General features: G+C 32.6%; 1 protein-coding gene across 1 annotated transcript in view; it reads right to left on the reverse strand.

The window, feature by feature from the left end:
- The window catches only part of LOC143228738 (cell adhesion molecule Dscam1-like), a 191,848-nt gene that overhangs the window by 101,043 nt on the left and 70,058 nt on the right, over window positions 1-20,747 (reverse strand). The window contains 3 exon segments of the mRNA XM_076460032.1: window positions 9,695-9,842; window positions 10,537-10,710; window positions 18,041-18,160. Of these exon segments, the coding sequence (XP_076316147.1) occupies window positions 9,695-9,842; window positions 10,537-10,710; window positions 18,041-18,160 (442 nt within the window).

The raw sequence follows: 20,747 nt of genomic DNA on the forward strand, positions 1-20,747 counted from the left end.
GGATCACTAAAACACCTATTGTTAGAGCTCCAACAATGTGTATTCTTTAAAAGACAGTTACAGTATGGATCACTAAAACACCTATTGTTAGAGCTCCAACAATGTTTCTTATTTAAAAGACAGTTACAGTATGGATCACTAAAACACCTATTGTTAGAGCTCCAACAATGTGTCTTCTTTAAAAGACAGTTACAGTTTGGATCACTAAAACACCTATTGTTAGAGCTCCAACAAGATGTCTTCTTTAAAAGACAGTTACAGTGTGGATCACTAAAACACCTATTGTTAGAGCTCCAACAATGTGTCTTCTTTAAAAGACAGTTACAGTTTGGATCACTAAAACACCTATTGTTAGAGCTCCAACAATGTGTCTTCTTTAAAAGACAGTTACAGTTTGGATCACTAAAACACCTATTGTTAGAGCTCCAACAATGTTTATTATTTAAAAGACAGTTACAGTATGGATCACTAAAACACCTATTGTTAGAGCTTCAACAATATGTCTTATTTAAAAGACAGTTACAGTTTGGATCTCTAAAACATCTATTGTTAGAGCTCCAACAATGTGTCTTATTTAAAAGACAGTTACAGTATGGATCACTAAAACACCTATTGTTAGAGCTCCAACAATGTGTCTTATTTAAAAGACAGTTACAGTTTGGATCACTAAAACACCTATTGTTAGAGCTCCAACAATGTGTCTTCTTTAAAAGACAGTTACAGTTTGGATCACTAAAACACCTATTGTTAGAGCTCCAACAATGTGTCTTCTTTAAAAGACAGTTACAGTTTGGATCACTAAAACACCTATTGTTAGAGCTCCAACAATGTGTCTTATTTAAAAGACAGTTACAGTTTGGATCACTAAAACACCTATTTTTAGAGCTCCAACAATGTGTCTTATTTAAAAGACAGTTACAGTTTGGATCACTAAAACACCTATTGTTAGAGCTCCAACAATGTGTCTTATTTAAAAGACAGTTACAGTTTGGATCACTAAAACACCTATTGTTAGAGCTCCAACAATGTGTCTTATTTAAAAGACAGTTACAGTTTGGATCACTAAAACACCTATTGTTAGAGCTCCAACAATGTGTCTTCTTTAAAAGACAGTTACAGTTTGGATCACTAAAACACCTATTGTTAGAGCTCCAACAATGTGTCTTATTTAAAAGACAGTTACAGTTTGGATCACTAAAACACCTATTGTTAGAGCTCCAACAATGTGTCTTCTTTAAAAGACAGTTACAGTTTGGATCACTAAAACACCTATTGTTAGAGCTCCAACAATGTGTCTTATTTAAAAGACAGTTACAGTTTGGATCACTAAAACACCTATTGTTAGAGCTCCAACAAGATGTCTTCTTGAAAAGACAGTTACAGTTTGGATCACTAAAACACCTATTGTTAGAGCTCCAACAATGTGTCTTCTTTAAAAAACAGTTACAGTTTGGATCACTAAAGCAACTATTGTTAGAGCTCCAACAATGTTTCCTCTTTAAAAGACAGTTACAGTTTGGATCACTAAAACACCTATTGTTAGAGCTCCAACAAGATGTCTTATTTAAAAGACAGTTACAGTATGGATCACTAAAACACCTATTGTTAGAGCTCCAACAATGTGTCTTATTTAAAAGACAGTTACAGTTTGGATCACTAAAACACCTATTGTTAGAGCTCCAACAATGTGTCTTCTTTAAAAGACAGTTACAGTATGGATCACTAAAACACCTATTGTTAGAGCTCCAACAATGTGTCTTATTTAAAAGACAGTTACAGTTTGGATCACTAAAACACCTATTGTTAGAGCTCCAACAATGTGTCTTATTTAAAAGACAGTTACAGTATGGATCACTAAAACACCTATTGTTAGAGCTCCAACAATGTGTCTTCTTTAAAAGACAGTTACAGTTTGGATCACTAAAACACCTATTGTTAGAGCTCCAACAATGTGTCTTCTTTAAAAGACAGTTACAGTTTGGATCACTAAAACACCTATTGTTAGAGCTCCAACAATGTGTCTTATTTAAAAGACAGTTACAGTTTGGATCACTAAAACACCTATTGTTAGAGCTCCAACAAGATGTCTTATTTAAAAGACAGTTACAGTTTGGATCACTAAAACACCTATTGTTAGAGCTCCAACAATGTGTCTTATTTAAAAGACAGTTACAGTTTGGATCACTAAAACACCTATTGTTAGAGCTCCAACAATGTGTCTTCTTTAAAAGACAGTTACAGTTTGGATCACTAAAACACCTAATGTTAAAGCTACAACAAGATGTCTTCTTTAAAAGACAGTTACAGTTTGTATCACTAAAACACCTATTGTTAGAGCTCCAACAATGTGTCTTCTTTAAAAGACAGTTACAGTTTGGATCACTAAAACACCTATTGTTAGAGCTCCAACAATGTGTCTTCTTTAAAAGACAGTTACAGTTTGGATCACTAAAACACCTATTGTTAGAGCTCCAACAAGATGTCTTCTTTAAAAGACAGTTACAGTTTGGATCACTAAAACACCTATTGTTAGAGCTCCAACAATGTTTTCTCTTTAAAAGACAGTTACAGTTTGGATCACTAAAACACCTATTGTTGGAGCTCCAACAAGATGTATTCTTTAAAAGACAGTTACAGTTTGGATCACTAAAACACCTATTGTTAGAGCTCCAACAATGTTTCTTCTTTAAAAGACAGTTACAGTATGGATCACTAAAACACCTATTGTTAGAGCTCCAACAATGTGTCTTATTTAAAAGACAGTTACAGTTTGGATCACAAAAACACCTATTGTTAGAGCTCCAACAATGTTTCTTATTTAAAAAACAGTTACAGTTTGGATCACTAAAACACCTATTGTTAGAGCTCCAACAATGTTTTTTATTTAAAAGACAGTTACAGTATGGATCACTAAAACACCTATTGTTAGAGCTCCAACAATGTTTCTTATCTAAAAGTCAGTTACAGTATGGATCACTAAAACACCTATTGTTAGAGCTCCAACAATGTGTCTTCTTTAAAAGACAGTTACAGTTTGGATCACTAAAACACCTATTGTTAGAGCTCCAACAATGTGTCTTCTTTAAAAAAAAGTTACAGTTTGGATCACTAAAGCAACTATTGTTAGAGCTCCAACAATGTTTCCTCTTTAAAAAACAGTTACAGTTTGGATCACTAAAACACCTATTGTTGGAGCTCCAACAACATGTATTCTTTAAAAGACAGTTACAGTATGGATCACTAAAACACCTATTGTTAGAGCTCTAACAAGATGTCCTCATGAAAAGACAGTTACAGTTTGGATCACTAAAACACCTATTGTTAAAGCTCCAACAATGTGTCTTCTTTAAAAGACAGTTACAGTTTGGATCACTAAAACACCTATTGTTAAAGCTCCAACAAGATGTCTTCTTTAAAAGACAGTTACAGTTTGGATCACTAAAACACCTATTGTTAGAGCTCCAACAATGTGTCTTATTTAAAAGACAGTTACAGTTTGGATCTCTAAAACATCTATTGTTAGAGCTCCAACAATGTGTCTTATTTAAAAGACAGTTACAGTATGGATCACTAAAACACCTATTGTTAGAGCTCCAACAATGTTTTTTATTTAAAAGACAGTTACAGTATGGATCACTAAAACACCTATTGTCAGAGCTCCAACAATGTTTCTTATCTAAAAGTCAGTTACAGTATGGATCACTAAAACACCTATTGTTAGAGGTTGAAGAATGTGTCTTATTTAAAAGACAGTTACAGTATGGATCACTAAAACACCTATTGTTAGAGCTCCAACAATGTTTCCTCTTTAAAAGACAGTTACAGTTTGGATTACTAAAACACCTATTGTTGGAGCTCCAACAAGATGTCTTCTTTAAAAGACAGTTACAGTATGGATCACTAAAACACCTATTGTTAGAGCTCCAACAATATGTCTTCATTAAAAGACAGTTACAGTTTGGATCACTAAAACACCTATTGTTAAAGCTCCAACAATGTGTCTTCTTTAAAAGACAGTTACAGTTTGGATCACTAAAACACCTATTGTTAGAGCTCCAACAAGATGTCTTATTTAAAAGACAGTTACAGTTTGGATCACTAAAACACCTATTGTTAGAGCTCTAACAATATGTCTTATTTAAAAGACAGTTACAGTTTGGATCTCTAAAACATCTATTGTTAGAGCTCCAACAATGTGTCTTATTTAAAAGACAGTTACAGTATGGATCACTAAAACACCTATTGTTAGAGCTCCAACAATGTTTTTTATTTAAAAGACAGTTACAGTATGGATCACTAAAACACCTATTGTTAGAGCTCCAACAATGTTTCTTATTTAAAAGACAGTTACAGTATGGATCACTAAAACACCTATTGTTAGAGCTCCAACAATGTGTCTTATTTAAAAGACAGTTACAGTATGGATCACTAAAACACCTATTGTTAGAGCTCCAACAATGTTTCTTCTTTAAAAGACAGTTACAGTTTGGATCACTAAAACACCTATTGTTAGAGCTCCAACAATGTGTCTTCTTTAAAAAACAGTTACAGTTTGGATCACTAAAGCACCTATTGTTAGAGCTCCAACAATGTTTCTTCTTTAAAAACAGTTACAGTTTGGATCACTAAAACACCTATTGTTAGAGCTCCAACAAAGATGTCTTCTTTAAAAGACAGTTACAGTATGGATCACTAAAACACCTATTGTTAGAGCTCTAACAAGATGTCCTCATGAAAAGACAGTTACAGTTTGGATCACTAAAACACCTATTGTTAAAGCTCCAACAAGATGTCTTCTTTAAAAGACAGTTACAGTTTGGATCACTAAAACACCTATTGTTAGAGCTCTAACAATATGTCTTATTTAAAAGACAGTTACAGTTTGGATCACTAAAACACCTATTGTTAGAGCTCCAACAATGTGTCTTATTTAAAAGACAGTTACAGTATGGATCACTAAAACACCTATTGTTAGAGCTCCAACAATGTTTCTTATCTAAAAGTCAGTTACAGTATGGATCACTAAAACACCTATTGTTAAAGCTCCAACAATGTGTCTTTTTTAAAAGACAGTTACAGTTTGGATCACTAAAACACCTATTGTTAGAGCTCCAACAATGTGTCTTATTTAAAAGACAGTTACAGTATGGATCACTAAAACACCTATTGTTAGAGCTCCAACAATGTTTCCTCTTTAAAAGACAGTTACAGTTTGGATCACTAAAACACCTATTGTTGGAGCTCCAACAAGATGTATTCTTTAAAAGACAGTTACAGTATGGAACACTTAAAACACCTATTGTTAGAGCTCCAACAATGTTTTTTATTTAAAAGACAGTTACAGTATGGATCACTAAAACACCTATTGTCAGAGCTCCAACAATGTTTCTTATCTAAAAGTCAGTTACAGTATGGATCACTAAAACACCTATTGATAAAGCTTACACAATGTGTCTTCTTTAAAAGACAGTTACAGTGTGGATCACTAAAAAACCTATTGTTAGAGCTCTAACAAGATGTCCTCATGAAAAGACAGTTACAGTTTGGATCACTAAAACACCTATTGTTAAAGCTCCAAGAATGTGTCTTCTTTAAAAGACAGTTACAGTTTGGATCACTAAAACACCTATTGTTAAAGCTCCAACAATGTGTCTTCTTTAAAAGACAGTTACAGTATGGATCACTAAAACACCTATTGTTAGAGCTTCAACAATGTTTATTATTTAAAAGACAGTTACAGTATGGATCACTAAAACACCTACTGTTAGAACTTCAACAATATGTCTAATTTCAAAGACAGTAACAGTATGGATCACTAAAACACCTATTGTTAGAGCTTCAACAATGTGTCTTATTTAAAAGACAGTTACAGTATGGATCACTAAAACACCTATTGTTAGAGCTTCAACAATGTGTCTTTTTAAAAGACAGTTACAGTATGGATCACTAAAACACCTATTGTTAAAGCTCCAACAGTGTGTCCTTTTGAAAAGACAGTTACAGTTTGGATCACTAAAACACCTATTGTTAGAGCTCCAATAAGATGTCTTCTTGGAAAAACAGTTACAGTTTGGATCACTGAAACACCTATTGTTAGAGCTCCAACAAGATGTCTTATTTAAAAGACAGTTACAGTTTGGATCACTAAAACACCTATTGTTAGAGCTCCAAAAATGTGTCTTATTTTAAAGACAGTTATAATTTGGATCACTAAAACACCTATTGATAAAGCTTACACAATGTGTCTTCTTTAAAAGACAGTTACAGCTTCGATCACTAAAACACCTATTGTTAAAGCTCCAACAATGTGTCTTATTTAAAAGACAGTTACAGTTTGTATCACTAAAACACGTAATGTTAGAGCTCCAACAATGTGTCTTATTTAAATGACAGTTACAGTTTGGATCACTAAAACACCTATTGTTAGAGCTCCAACAAGATGTCATCTTGAAAAGACAGTTACAGTTTGGATCACTAAAACACCTATTGTTAGAGCTCCAACAATGTGTCTTCTTTAAAAAACAGTTACAGTTTGGATCACTAAAGCAACTATTGTTAGAGCTCCAACAGTGTTTCCTCTTTAAAAAACAGTTACAGTTTGGATTACTAAAACACCTATTGTTGGAGCTCCAACAAGATGTCTTCTTTAAAAGACAGTTATGGTATGGAACATTTAAAACACCTATTGTTAGAGCTCTAACAAGATGTCCTCATGAAAAGACAGTTACAGTTTGGATCACTAAAACACCTATTGTTAAAGTTCCAACAATGAGCCTTCTTTAAAAGACAGTTACAGTTTGGATCACTAAAACACCTGTTGTTAAAGCTCCAACAAGGTGTCTTCTTTAAAAGCCTGTTACAGTATGGATCATTAAAACACCTAATGTTAGAACTTCAACAATGTTTATTATTTAAAAGACAGTTACAGTATGGATCACTAAAACACCTACTGTTAGAACTTCAACAATATGTCTAATTTCAAAGACAGTTACAGTATGGATCACTAAAACACCTATTGTTAGAGCTTCAACAATGTGTCTTATTTAAAAGACAGTTACAGTATGGATCACTAAAACACCTATTGTTAAAGCTCCAACAATGTGTCCTCTTGAAAAGACAGTTACAGTTTGGATCACTAAAACACCTATTGTTAGAGCTCCAATAAGATGTCTTCTTGGAAAAACAGTTACAGTTTGGATCACAAAAACACCTTTTGTTAGAGCTCCAACAAGATGTCTTCTTGAAAAGACAGTTACAGATTGTATCACTAAAACACCTTTTGTTAGAGCTCCAACAATGTGTCTTCTTTAAAAGACAGTTACAGTTTGTATCACTAAAACACCTAATGTTAGAGCTACAACAAGATGTCTTCTTTAAAAGACAGTTACAGATTGTATGACTAAAGCAACTATTGTTAGAGCTCCAACAATGTTTCCTCTTTAAAAGACAGTTACAGTTTGGATTACTAAAACACCTATTGTTGGAGCTCCAACAAGATGTCTTCTTTAAAAGACAGTTATGGTATGGAAAATTTAAAACACCTATTGTTAGAGCTCTAACAAGATGTCCTCATGAAAAGACAGTTACAGTATGGATCACTAAAACACCTATTGTTAGAGCTTCAACAATGTGTCTTATTTAAAAGACAGTTACAGTTTGGATCACTAAAACACCTATTGTTAAAGCTCCAACAATGTGTCTTATTTAAAAGACAGTTACAGTTTGGATCACTAAAACACCTATTGTTAGAGCTCCAACAATGTGTCTTCTTTAAAAGACAGTTACAGTTTGGATCACTAAAACACCTATTGTTAGAGCTCCAACAAGATGTCTTCTTGAAAAGACAGTTACAGATTGTATCACTAAAACACCTTTTGTTAGAGCTCCAACAATGTGTCTTCTTTAAAAGACAGTTACAGTTTGTATCACTAAAACACCTAATGTTAGAGCTACAACAAGATGTCTTCTTTAAAAGACAGTTACAGATTGTATGACTAAAGCAACTATTGTTAGAGCTCCAACAATGTTTCCTCTTTAAAAGACAGTTACAGTTTGGATTACTAAAACACCTATTGTTGGAGCTCCAACAAGATGTCTTCTTTAAAAGACAGTTATGGTATGGAAAATTTAAAACACCTATTGTTAGAGCTCTAACAAGATGTCCTCATGAAAAGACAGTTACAGTTTGGATCACTAAAACACCTATTGTTAAAGCTCCAACAATGTGTCTTCTTTAAAAGACAGTTACAGTTTGGATCACTAAAACACCTGTTGTTAAAGCTCCAACAAGGTGTCTTCTTTAAAAGACTGTTACAGTATGGATCATTAAAACTCCTAATGTTAGAACTTCAACAATGTTTATTATTTAAAAGACAGTTACAGTATGGATCACTAAAACACCTACTGTTAGAACTTCAACAATATGTCTAATTTCAAAGACAGTTACAGTATGGATCACTAAAACACCTATTGTTAGAGCTTCAACAATGTGTCTTATTTAAAAGACAGTTACAGTATGGATCACTAAAACACCTATTGTTAGAGCTTCAACAATGTGTCTTTTTAAAAGACAGTTACAGTATGGATCACTGAAACACCTATTGTTAGAGCTCCAACAAGATGTCTTATTTAAAAGACAGTTACAGTTCGGATCACTAAAACACCTACTGTTAGAACTTCAACAATATGTCTAATTTCAAAGACAGTTACAGTATGGATCACTAAAACACCTATTGTTAGAGCTTCAACAATGTGTCTTATTTAAAAGACAGTTACAGTTTGGATCACTAAAACACCTAATGTTAGAGCTCCAACAATGTGTCTTCTTTAAAAGACAATTACAGTTTGGATCACAAAAACACCTTTTGTTAGAGCTCCAACAAGATGTCTTCTTGAAAAGACAGTTACAGTTTGTATCATTAAAACACCTAATGTTAGAGCTACAACAAGATGTCTTCTTTAAAAGACAGTTACAGATTGTATCACTAAAACACCTTTTGTTAGAGCTCCAACAATGTGTCTTCTTTAAAAGACAGTTACAGTTTGGATCACTAAAACACCTGTTGTTAAAGCTCCTACAATAAGTCTTCCTTATTATAAGTCTTCCACTTCTTACCCATTTGACTTGACAAGAAGCTTTCTTGTGTTTAAACAATACAAATTACTGGTCACTGAAATACGACCTTGATTATCCATAGGTAATATTATGGATAAGATGGATATATATTTAAGTAGGTGTTCCAATTGGTTTTCGCGCCCCATGTATGTGCATCTAAATCCACGTCGTACACACACACAACATATATACGTTGAGGATGTTAACCTTTAACTTGCCTTTATTTTATCTATCTGAACTGATAGAATGAAACGATGATACGAGGTCTATACAGTCTGGATTTTAACCTTTAACTAGCGGCTATTTTAACAATTCAAACTGATAGAATGAAACGATGATATGAGGTCTATACAGTCTGGATGTTAACCATTAACTAGCGGCTATTTTAACAATTCAAACTGATAGAATAAAACGATGATAGGAGGTCTATACACTCTGGATATTAACCTTTAACTAGCGGCTATTTTAACAATTCAAACTAATAGAATGAAACGATGATATGAGGTCTGATGTACAATGAAATCCTTACTGTCTTTGAAATTAAGTCAACGAGTTTGTTGGTGTTAAATCTTTACCCACCTGGGTTCATTCTCTAATGTGATAAGCTGTTTATCTCGTGACCACGTTGTTTTTATTGGTTGGTCTCCTGACACACTAAATTCAAGGGAAACGGATTCACCAATCTGGACCATTTGAGTCCGGAATCTGGTGTGAAACTGGGGAGCAGCTAATGAAAAAATACAATAAAAAATCGAATGATATAAAATCGTGTCTTATATAAATATACACTTTAAAATGAACAACGAACTAACATTATTTAATCCTTTGTGTTGAATAGACTCAAGACTCGTATTTGTAATGGAGTTACCTTTGTTTCTTTAGCAGTTGCCACAGAAAAGACGACTTCCTGGTTTTCAATTTTGCAATTTCTCAACCTACGTTTGTAGCAGTGATGTCCGAACAAGTAACCTTCAGCAGATGGTTGATTATTTGTTTGTTTCAGATATTTATCATAGTGATACACGGGCGAGCCGTCCATAATTTTGAATTGACAGACTATAGGGAAACCAGATTACCAGTGTCACTCACCGCCAACATTGGACTACTCAAATCGAATAGTTTGATTTGGTAGTCACAATTATAACACACTCACAACCTTAAACAGCAGAGAGTATTTCCCTTCTGCGACAACGGGACATGAACCACAAATCATCATATCCACAGACTAATATACTTAACCATTAAACCACGTTCGTACCTCTAGACAGAATTTCTAATAAACATCTCCTAAGAGTTCGCACAACAAAAGTAGAATCAACCATTAACTTAAAAAATAAAAAAATAAGCTAAAATTAAAACAGCTTTCATTAAGAGCTTCATGACACACGAAGGTCACGTGCCACGTGTACAAACACACTCACCGTGCACTTTTAGTGTAATTACCCCACTGATTTCGGATCCAATCCCATTGGTCGCTTGACACAGATAATATCCACCATCTTGTTTCGTAACGTCTTGGATTGTTAACGATCCATTTTCGAATATTTGCTGATGGTAATTCGTGTTAATAGGGTGGTAGTTGCTAGGGGTCACACCTGCGAAAGAAATCAAATAACAGAATAAAGGATTTCTCACTTTTCAAATCACTGCTGTTTTATTAGATCTTGTTGTTGTTTTGAGTTAAGCACAAAGCTACACAACGAGACATCTGTGCTCTGCCCATTACGGGTATCGAAATCCGGTTTTTTAAACCACTGCTGTTTTATTAGAGAAGTCAATAAATTAAACTATTTCAAAGGAATTTGTGTGTTTAGAGAATTACTGCGAATTATTAGATGTAATATGTTAGACTAGGGGGTTTCTTCACTGAATACAAAACAACACACTTGGTTCTCTGTGCTCCGTCGCAAAGGATATCAAACTGTTCTACTGAATTACTTTATATTGTTATTAATAACAATTACTACATTAAACTGTTATACTGAATTACTTTATATTGTTATTAATAACAATTACTATATCAAACTGTTCTACTGAATTACTTTATATTGTTATTAATAACAATTACTACATTAAACTGTTCTACTGAATTACTTTATATTGTTATTAATAACAATTACTATATTAAACTGTTCTACTGAATTACTTTATATTGTTATTAATAACAATTACTACATTAAACTGTTCTACTGAATTACTTTATATTGTTATTAATAACAATTACTACATTAAACTGTTCTACTGAATTATTTTATATTGTTATTAATAACAATTACTACATTAAACTGTTCTACTGAATTACTTTATATTGTTATTAATAACAATTACTATATCAAACTGTTCTACTGAATTACTTTATATCGTTTTTAATAACAATTACTACATTAAACTGTTCTACTGAATTACTTTATATTGTTATTAATAACAATTACTATATTAAACTGTTCTACTGAATTACTTTATATCGTTATTAATAACAGTTACTACATTAAACTGTTCTACTGAATTACTTTATATTGTTATTAATAACAATTACTACATTAAACTGTTCTACTGAATTACTTTATATTGTTATTAATAGCAATAACTATATTAAACTGTTCTACTGAATTACTTTATATTGTTATTAATAACAATTACTATATTAAACTGTTCTACTGAATTACTTTATATTGTTATTAATAGCAATAACTATATTAAACTGTTCTACTGAATTACTTTATATTGTTATTAATAACAATTACTACATTAAACTGTTCTACTGAATCACTTTATATTGTTATTAATAACAGTTACTATATTAAACTGTTCTACTGAATTACTTTATATTGTTATTAATAACAGTTACTATATTAAACTGTTCTACTGAATTACTTTATATTGTTATTAATAACAATTACTATATTAAACTGTTCTACTGAATTACTTTATATTGTTATTAATAACAATAACTATATTAAACTGTTCTACTGAATTACTTTATATTGTTATTAATAACAATTACTACATTAAACTGTTCTACTGAATTACTTTATATTGTTATTAATAGCAATAACTATATTAAACTGTTCTACTGAATTACTTTATATTGTTATTAATAACAATTACTATATTAAACTGTTCTACTGAATTACTTTATATTGTTATTAATAACAATTACTATATCAAACTGTTCTACTGAATTACTTTATATTGTTATTAATAACAATTACTATATTAAACTGTTCTACTGAATTACTTTATATTGTTATTAATAACAGTTACTATATTAAACTGTTCTATTGAATTACTTTATATTGTTATTAATAACAATTACTATATTAAACTGTTCTACTGAATTACTTTATATTGTTATTAATAGCAATAACTATATTAAACTGTTCTACTGAATTACTTTATATTGTTATTAATAACAATTACTATATTAAACTGTTCTACTGAATTACTTTATATTGTTATTAATAACAATTACTACATTAAACTGTTCTACTGAATTACTTTATATTGTTATTAATAACAATTACTACATTAAACTGTTCTACTGAATTACTTTATATTGTTATTAATAACAATTACTATATTAAACTGTTCTACTGAATTACTTTATATTGTTATTAATAACAGTTACTATATTAAACTGTTCTATTGAATTACTTTATATTGTTATTAATAACAATTACTATATTAAACTGTTCTACTGAATTACTTTATATTGTTATTAATAACATGATTACTATATTAAACTGTTCTACTGAATTACTTTATATTGTTATTAATAACAATTACTACATTAAACTGTTCTACTGAATTACTTTATATTGTTATTAATAACAATAACTATATTAAACTGTTCTACTGAATTACTTTATATTGTTATTAATAACAATTACTATATTAAACTGTTCTACTGAATTACTTTATATTGTTATTAATAACAATTACTATATTAAACTGTTCTACTGAATTACTTTATATTGTTATTAATAACAATTACTACATTAAACTGTTCTACTGAATTACTTTATATTGTAATATTAATAAACTGTTCTACTGAATTACTTTATATTGTTATTTACAATTACATTAAACTGTTCTACTGAATTACTTTATATTGTTATTAATAACAATTACTACATTAAACTGTTCTACTGAATTACTTTATATTGTTATTAATAACAATTACTACATTAAACTGTTCTACTGAATTACTTTATATTGTTATTAATAACAATTACTACATTAAACTGTTCTACTGAATTACTTTATATTGTTATTAATAACAATTACTACATTAAACTGTTCTACTGAATTACTTTATATTGTTATTAATAACAATTACTATATTAAACTGTTCTACTGAATTACTTTATATTGTTATTAATAACAATTACTACATTAAACTGTTCTACTGAATTACTTTATATTGTTATTAATAACAATTACTACATTAAACTGTTCTACTGAATTACTTTATATTGTTATTAATAACAATTACTACATTAAACTGTTCTACTGAATTACTTTATATTGTTATTAATAACAATTACTATATTAAACTGTTCTACTGAATTACTTTATATTGTTATTAATAACAATTACTACATTAAACTGTTCTACTGAATTACTTTATATTGTTATTAATAACAATTACTACATTAAACTGTTCTACTGAATTACTTTATATTGTTATTAATAACAATTACTACATTAAACTGTTCTACTGAATTACTTTATATTGTTATTAATAACAATTACTACATTAAACTGTTCTACTGAATTACTTTATATTGTTATTAATAACAATTACTACATTAAACTGTTCTACTGAATTACTTTATATTGTTATTAATAACAATTACTACATTAAACTGTTCTACTGAATTACTTTATATTGTTATTAATAACAATTACTACATTAAACTGTTATTAATAACAATTACTACATTAAACTGTTCTAATTACTTTATATTGTTATTAATAACAATTACTACATTAAACTGTTCTACTGAATTACTTTATATTGTTATTAATAACAATTACTACATTAAACTGTTCTACTGAATTACTTTATATTGTTATTAATAACAATTACTACATTAAACTGTTCTACTGAATTACTTTATATTGTTATTAATAACAATTACTACATTAAACTGTTCTACTGAATTACTTTATATTGTTATTAATAACAATTACTATATTAAACTGTTCTACTGAATTACTTTATATTGTTATTAATAACAATTACTACATTAAACTGTTCTACTGAATTACTTTATATTGTTATTAATAACAATTACTATATTAAACTGTTATTAACTGAGACAGCAGTCTTAAAACTTTATTTCTAAAAGTTACAAAACACGAAATGTACAAACCAATGAAAACAAGACACCGATATATAAACTCAGACAACAGAAAGCATATAAAAGAATAGTCTACGTGACATTGACGATAAACTCCATGACAGCGAATTTAATGTAGTCTATACCGCCTGATGTATATATGTGTATTAAAAGTGGGAATCCTTTATAAACTTTCACACTCAGTCAACTTCTGTCCGGCACGTTCGGATCTGAAACTTTACAATAACTGACGTTTTGATCGACTTATTGCCATGAACTGGATACAAAACTGATTTATATGACTTCTTTTGAAATTCAGATACGTCCAAGTGAAAGATCACGACAGGAAATGAAGTGGAAACATATATAAGGGACATGAACCACTGAAAACACATTTTACGGAACCCCTATGACGTTTCTTCTGTCGATTTTTCATCTTTAACGTTGCTAAACGGGAACAGTTTGTTTTCAAGTACATGTATAGAATTAACCGACTCTGTTGTTAATTGCAAAGATCCACAAATGATTTTATATTGTAAGTTGCAAAACGTAGTCTATTAAGCCATCGAGTTTGTTTGTTTTTTGTTTTTGAATTTCGCGCAAAACTACTCGAGGGCTATCTGCGCTAGCCGTCTCTAATTTAGCAGTGTAAGACTAGAGGGAAGGCAGCTAGTCATCACCACCCACCGCCAACTCTTGGGCTACTCTTTCACCAACGAATAGTGGGATTGACCGTTTAATTATAACGTCCCCACGCCTGAAACGGTGAGCATGTTTGGTGCAACGGGGATTCGAACCCGCGACCATCGGATTACAAGTTGAACGCCATAACTCACCTGGCCGTGCCGGGCGTCATCCATCTAGAGACGATTAAAAAACACAGGGGGAGTGAAGGTTTCTTTAAGTTTCTTACATCGAAAAATGTAAATGTTTTTTTAAAGCTTTGTTGCAACTATTTCTAAATTTCATAACCTCGTGGGACTTTGGACTTAGAACGTTAAAATGCGAAGCCCTCTTCCTTCCATGGACAGAGCACAGACTTTATATTATGAAATTGTGAGTTAGAATAACAACAGCAGTTATGAAAGAAATCGTGCAGACGGTATTTTTATGTTTCTTGCTGAGATTAAATACAGTGTTAATGAAGGTACCATCTGGCATGACCAGGTGGTTAAGGCACTCGACTCGTAATGTGAGGATCGCGGGTTCGAATCCATGCTCGCCCTTTCAGCCATGGGAGCGTTATAATGTGACAGTCAATCCTACTATTCGTTGGTAAAAGAGTAGCCCAAGAGATAACTGCCTTCCCTATAGTCTTACACTGCTAAATTATGGACGGCTATCGAGATTTAAAAAAAACAACAACAAACAATTAATAAGGGCGCGAATCAACTCGTAAATAGATGCGTCTTCTACGGTATAAGGTATTAAATATGACGTCAAGTCCAAAGAGAAAAAAATATATATATATTAAATTATACATGAAATAATATGTTTGCAGTCTGGTTTTTATTACCAGTGGACACGTGTAAATAAATACCTTCTCTTTTAAGTATTGCTGTGCATAAACTCACGATGATTGCAAATATATTCTAGTTCACTTCATTCATAATAGAGGGAGCTAAATGATTTGGTTTGTTTTTAATTTCGCGCAAGGCTACAGGAGGGCTATCTGTGTTAGTCGTCCCTAATTTAGCAGTGTAAGATTAGAGGGAAGGTAACTATGCATCATCACCCACAGCTAATACTTGGGTTACTCTTTTACTAACGAACAGAGAGACTGACAGTAGCATTATAACGCTCCCACAGCTGAAGGGGCAAGCATGTTTGGTGTAACGTTGATTCGAAGCTGCGGCACTCAGATTGCGAGTCGAGCGCCCCCTAACCACCTGGCCATGCCGGGTCTGGAGCTAAATGGATGCTATCTTGGTTGTGTTTTATTTTGAATCTTACCTAAAATAATATTCAACACGTTTGCATAAAATCGTAACCTAATGGTCATGGATAGTTCAACAATTGCCACCAGGTGAATCAAAATGTGATTAAACCAATAAAAAAAAACAATACAATTTTTACCACCAGAATCCACATAAGGATTGTTTTGATTTCATGAAATATTTACAAGTTTTTGTGTTTTTATTCCTGAATCTTTAAAATTAGTTCACGTTATTACCACTAGAGTAGGCTATGCATTATATTACAGAATTCAATAGTATATTAAGACAGGATTAAGCGATGTTAATTAAAGTGTTTATCCAGAAGGCTTTATCCATAGAACACAGGTTATTATCACACCTTATCAGTACTGACAGAAACTCCATCTTGTATTTCAGACTGAGAGCTTTAATAATGACGATGTAACCAAAATTCGACTGAGACGTCTTAGTTACAGATGTACTACACTAGAGGGCAGTATATCTGAAGTAAAAAGAAACGTGAGGGTTCAGCTCTCTGTGTTCTCATCATGATTCTTTGAAAGAAAATTACTGAAGAAAAGTACTGGTGTATTAGGAATAAATATCTGAATTGAAAATCTTCAATCAGAAAAATTCTAGAAAGATAAGAGGTCGTATTTTGGTTTTGTAAACTCGTTTAGAAATCGCCGTAGAATTAAAAATGATTTGTTTTCATACAAATAAAGCGTAATCTCATGCTGACTCATCTCATTAACTAACTTAATTTCAACTAAAATAACGAGCGAATTTTTTTGTTGTTTTGACAGCGTAAATCAGGACAAAACAAAAATAGATTTATTTAATCCTAGACCGAACTTTAAGCCTTTTACTCGGTAACAAAATATCCAATACATAGTAAGTATATTATTGTTGCTCTATTAATTTCTAGTTACAGAATAACTAAAGTTTGTTTAGAAATAAACACAGCTACACGATGGACTATGTGTGCTCTGCCCACCACGGGTATCGAAACTCGGTTTCTAGCAGTGTGAGTTCGCAGACATGTTGCTGTGTCACTGGGGGGTGGTGGTGAATAAATATAGTAATGACGGAGTATGTTGATTTAACTTTAACTTTAACTTTAATCATTAGAGGGACGGGCTTGGTGTGGTTTGTTTTGAATTTCGCGTAAAGCTACAAGAGGGCTATTTGCGCTAGCCGTCCGTAATTTAGCAATGTAAGACTAGAGGGAAGGCAGCTAGTCATCACCACCCCCCGCCAACTCTTGGGTTACTTGTTTACCAACGAATAGTGGGATTGACCGTCACATTATAACGCCCCCACGGCTGAAAGGGCGACCACGTTTGTTGCGACGGGGATTCGAGCCCACGACCTTCAGATTACGAGTCGAGCGCCGTAACCATCTGGCCATGCTCGGCCCTGGTTTCTAGGTTCATTTACTATAGTCACAAGAGCATTGGAAATACGGGTATATGTGTTGGGTTAACCCGTGTATATATACATATGGTAACTTTAAATTTCGGCTAACTTAACTTCATTCTTGTCTTAGAACGTCAGCTACTATAAATTTCCACCGTTTCTAACTACAGTTTCGTTTTCTAGTTATATATCACACAAGTAGCAACTAAACTATATGAAACAGAAATAAAATGTGGAGTTCTTACCTTGGGCCTTCTCCCAACGAATCCTGGGCGGGGGGTACCCCTCGGACTGACAGTCCAGCGTGACACTTTGTCCTACCACCACACTGGCGTCGTGTGGCTCTATTCGCCAAGATGGCGGAACTGGATCGAAAGAAAATTACAATAATACGAACAAAAATATAGATTACGTTGAAATCCCCCCCCAAAGTTCGAAACAATATAAAAGAGAACATGCTGACGAGTTTCTGACTCCGCTAATTGAGAACAAGAGTTACAAAAGCTGACATATCGACATGTGTCAGTTACGATAGAATTTCTGTAAACGATAAACACCTCGGGAATATTCTGTTTGTTCTCCCTTTGCGCAATGAAACAGAAAAGCAACGTTCCCAACATAACCTGAGGCAGTTTCTATGCTCTACCAAAACGAGTAGTTTCGTTCCAATTTGAATATCCTTTGTTGTGTCGTGTTTACTTATTGGCGGATTTAACAAGAAAATATAGATATTTTTTGTTCTATGCGAATCGAAATCGATTTTATCAAACAAGGTTAGTTTTTCCAATAAATATTTAAACAACTACTATGGCCCTTATCGTTTGTTTGAAATTTAGCACAAAACTACACGATGAGCTATTTGTGCTCAGCTCGCCACGGGTATCGAAACCCGGTTTCTAGCGGTGTGTTTTGTTTTTTGTTTTTTTTTGGAATTTCGCACAAAGCTACACGAGGGCTATCTGTGCTAGCCGTCCCTAATTTTGCAGTGTAAGACTAGGGGGAAGGCAGCTAGTCATCACCACCCACCGCCAACTCTTGGGCTACTCTTTTATCAACGAATAGTGGGATTGACCGTAACATTATAACGCCCCCACGGCTGGGAGGGCGAGCATGTTTGGCGCGACGGGGATGCGAACCCGCAACCCTCAGATTACGAGTCGCACGCCTTAACCACCTGGCCATGCTGGGCCTCTCTAGCGGTGTGAGTCCGAAGACATGCCGTTGTGCTGCAGCGACCTCTCAAAAACGTGACTTTAATTTGAACTAAATTTTATGTTTGTAATTGAGCACAAAGCTAAACAGTAAGCTATCTGGGATCTGCCCACCACGGGTATCGAAACCTGGATTGTGGCATTGTAAGTCCGCAGACATACCGCTATGCCTTTGGGATATAATTTGAAGTAACAATAACACATCCGTACCGAGAATGTGCAAGTAGAATGCCCAAACATATAAAACAAATAACACAATCTGTTTCTTGAATGTTTCACAAAGCTACTTGAAGGGCTATCTGCGCTAGACGTTTCTAATCTTTAAGGGATAAATGTTACGTATTATAATTTATCTCAGACAAGTCTCTGATTTGTTATGTTAAATACACATGCATTAAGATTTCAATTAACCGCAGATTTTAATTTTGAAGTTAATTAAATGTTTGTGTTTTTTATTACAGCAGAGGCACATCGGGCTTTCTGCTGGGTGCACCCAAGAAAATCGAATCGCTGATTATAGCGTTGTAAATACGTAGAGTTACCGCTGTCGCAGCGAAGGACAGTCTAATAGTTAATACGTATCAAATTAATGATAGTTACCAACAAGATCGATACACACAGTTTTATTTCTTAACAAAAATATATTTTAGTATACAAACAAGAATATAATTTGCTATAACAATTATTACAAATAATAATTCATATACAAGAGTTTTACAGACTTACAAACTATATTGAGTCTTCTATCTGGTCTAGAACTGATTATTTTATTAACGGTCGAGGTTTAAAACGAGCAACTGAATTTTCAGTTGATACTGTCACATTTGGTTAAAGCTAGTTAGCTGTCTTTTCGTGACTGACCTCACAAAATGACTTTTTTTACGAAATCTATACACGTTCCGGGTGAAACTTTGTAGTTTTGTGATTAATAAGCGTGTATCACAGTTACAGCTTCTGAAACTTATAGTGTATTGACCGTAACGACCAAAGAAATATAATTTATTATTGTGTCTCGGATAGTTTCCATAACAATTAAGCGAGATTCTCGAACGTTCAACAATATTGGAAGACAAGCTAGTGTTTTCGCAAAATTTGTATTGTTGAATCCAGATCTTGAGAATCTTCTACAAATTTACAGGACAGACGAGACTTGCGCAATACACATCCAATAAATTACATCGCATATATCAAATTCAAACAAGCATAGGTAGTAAAAACAAATGCATAACGGTAAATATGTTACAAAGATTAGAGAGAAGACAGCTGGTGGACACCATCCATGTTCAACTCTTGAGCTACTCTAATCAAATAATAGCATTGATCGTCACATTGTAATGCCCCCACAGCTGAAATGAATAGAGCATATTCGGTGATGGAATATGAGCTTTAAATGTAACGTTTTGATATATTTAGAACAAACAATAAACTTCAATAATGAAAAACTGACACAAGCATTAACACCATATTTTAAATCTTAAACTGATATCTGGTTTTGTTTTGTAAAAGAAATAATAGTAATAAAACTGACAACAGAAGATACAGAATATCAAAACCAAGATTGTTTTTGTACACCCATCACACCAACACTGTTCCTGTACACATCCACCATACCAACACCAAGACTGTATGTACACATCCACCATACCAACACCAAGACTGTATGTACACATCCACCATACCAACACCAAGACTGCATGTACACATCCACCATACCAACACCAAGACTGTATGTACACATCCA

Source organism: Tachypleus tridentatus, chromosome 10 (assembly GCF_004210375.1).
Source record: "Tachypleus tridentatus isolate NWPU-2018 chromosome 10, ASM421037v1, whole genome shotgun sequence".
Taxonomy (NCBI): Eukaryota; Metazoa; Arthropoda; class Merostomata; order Xiphosura; family Limulidae; genus Tachypleus; species Tachypleus tridentatus.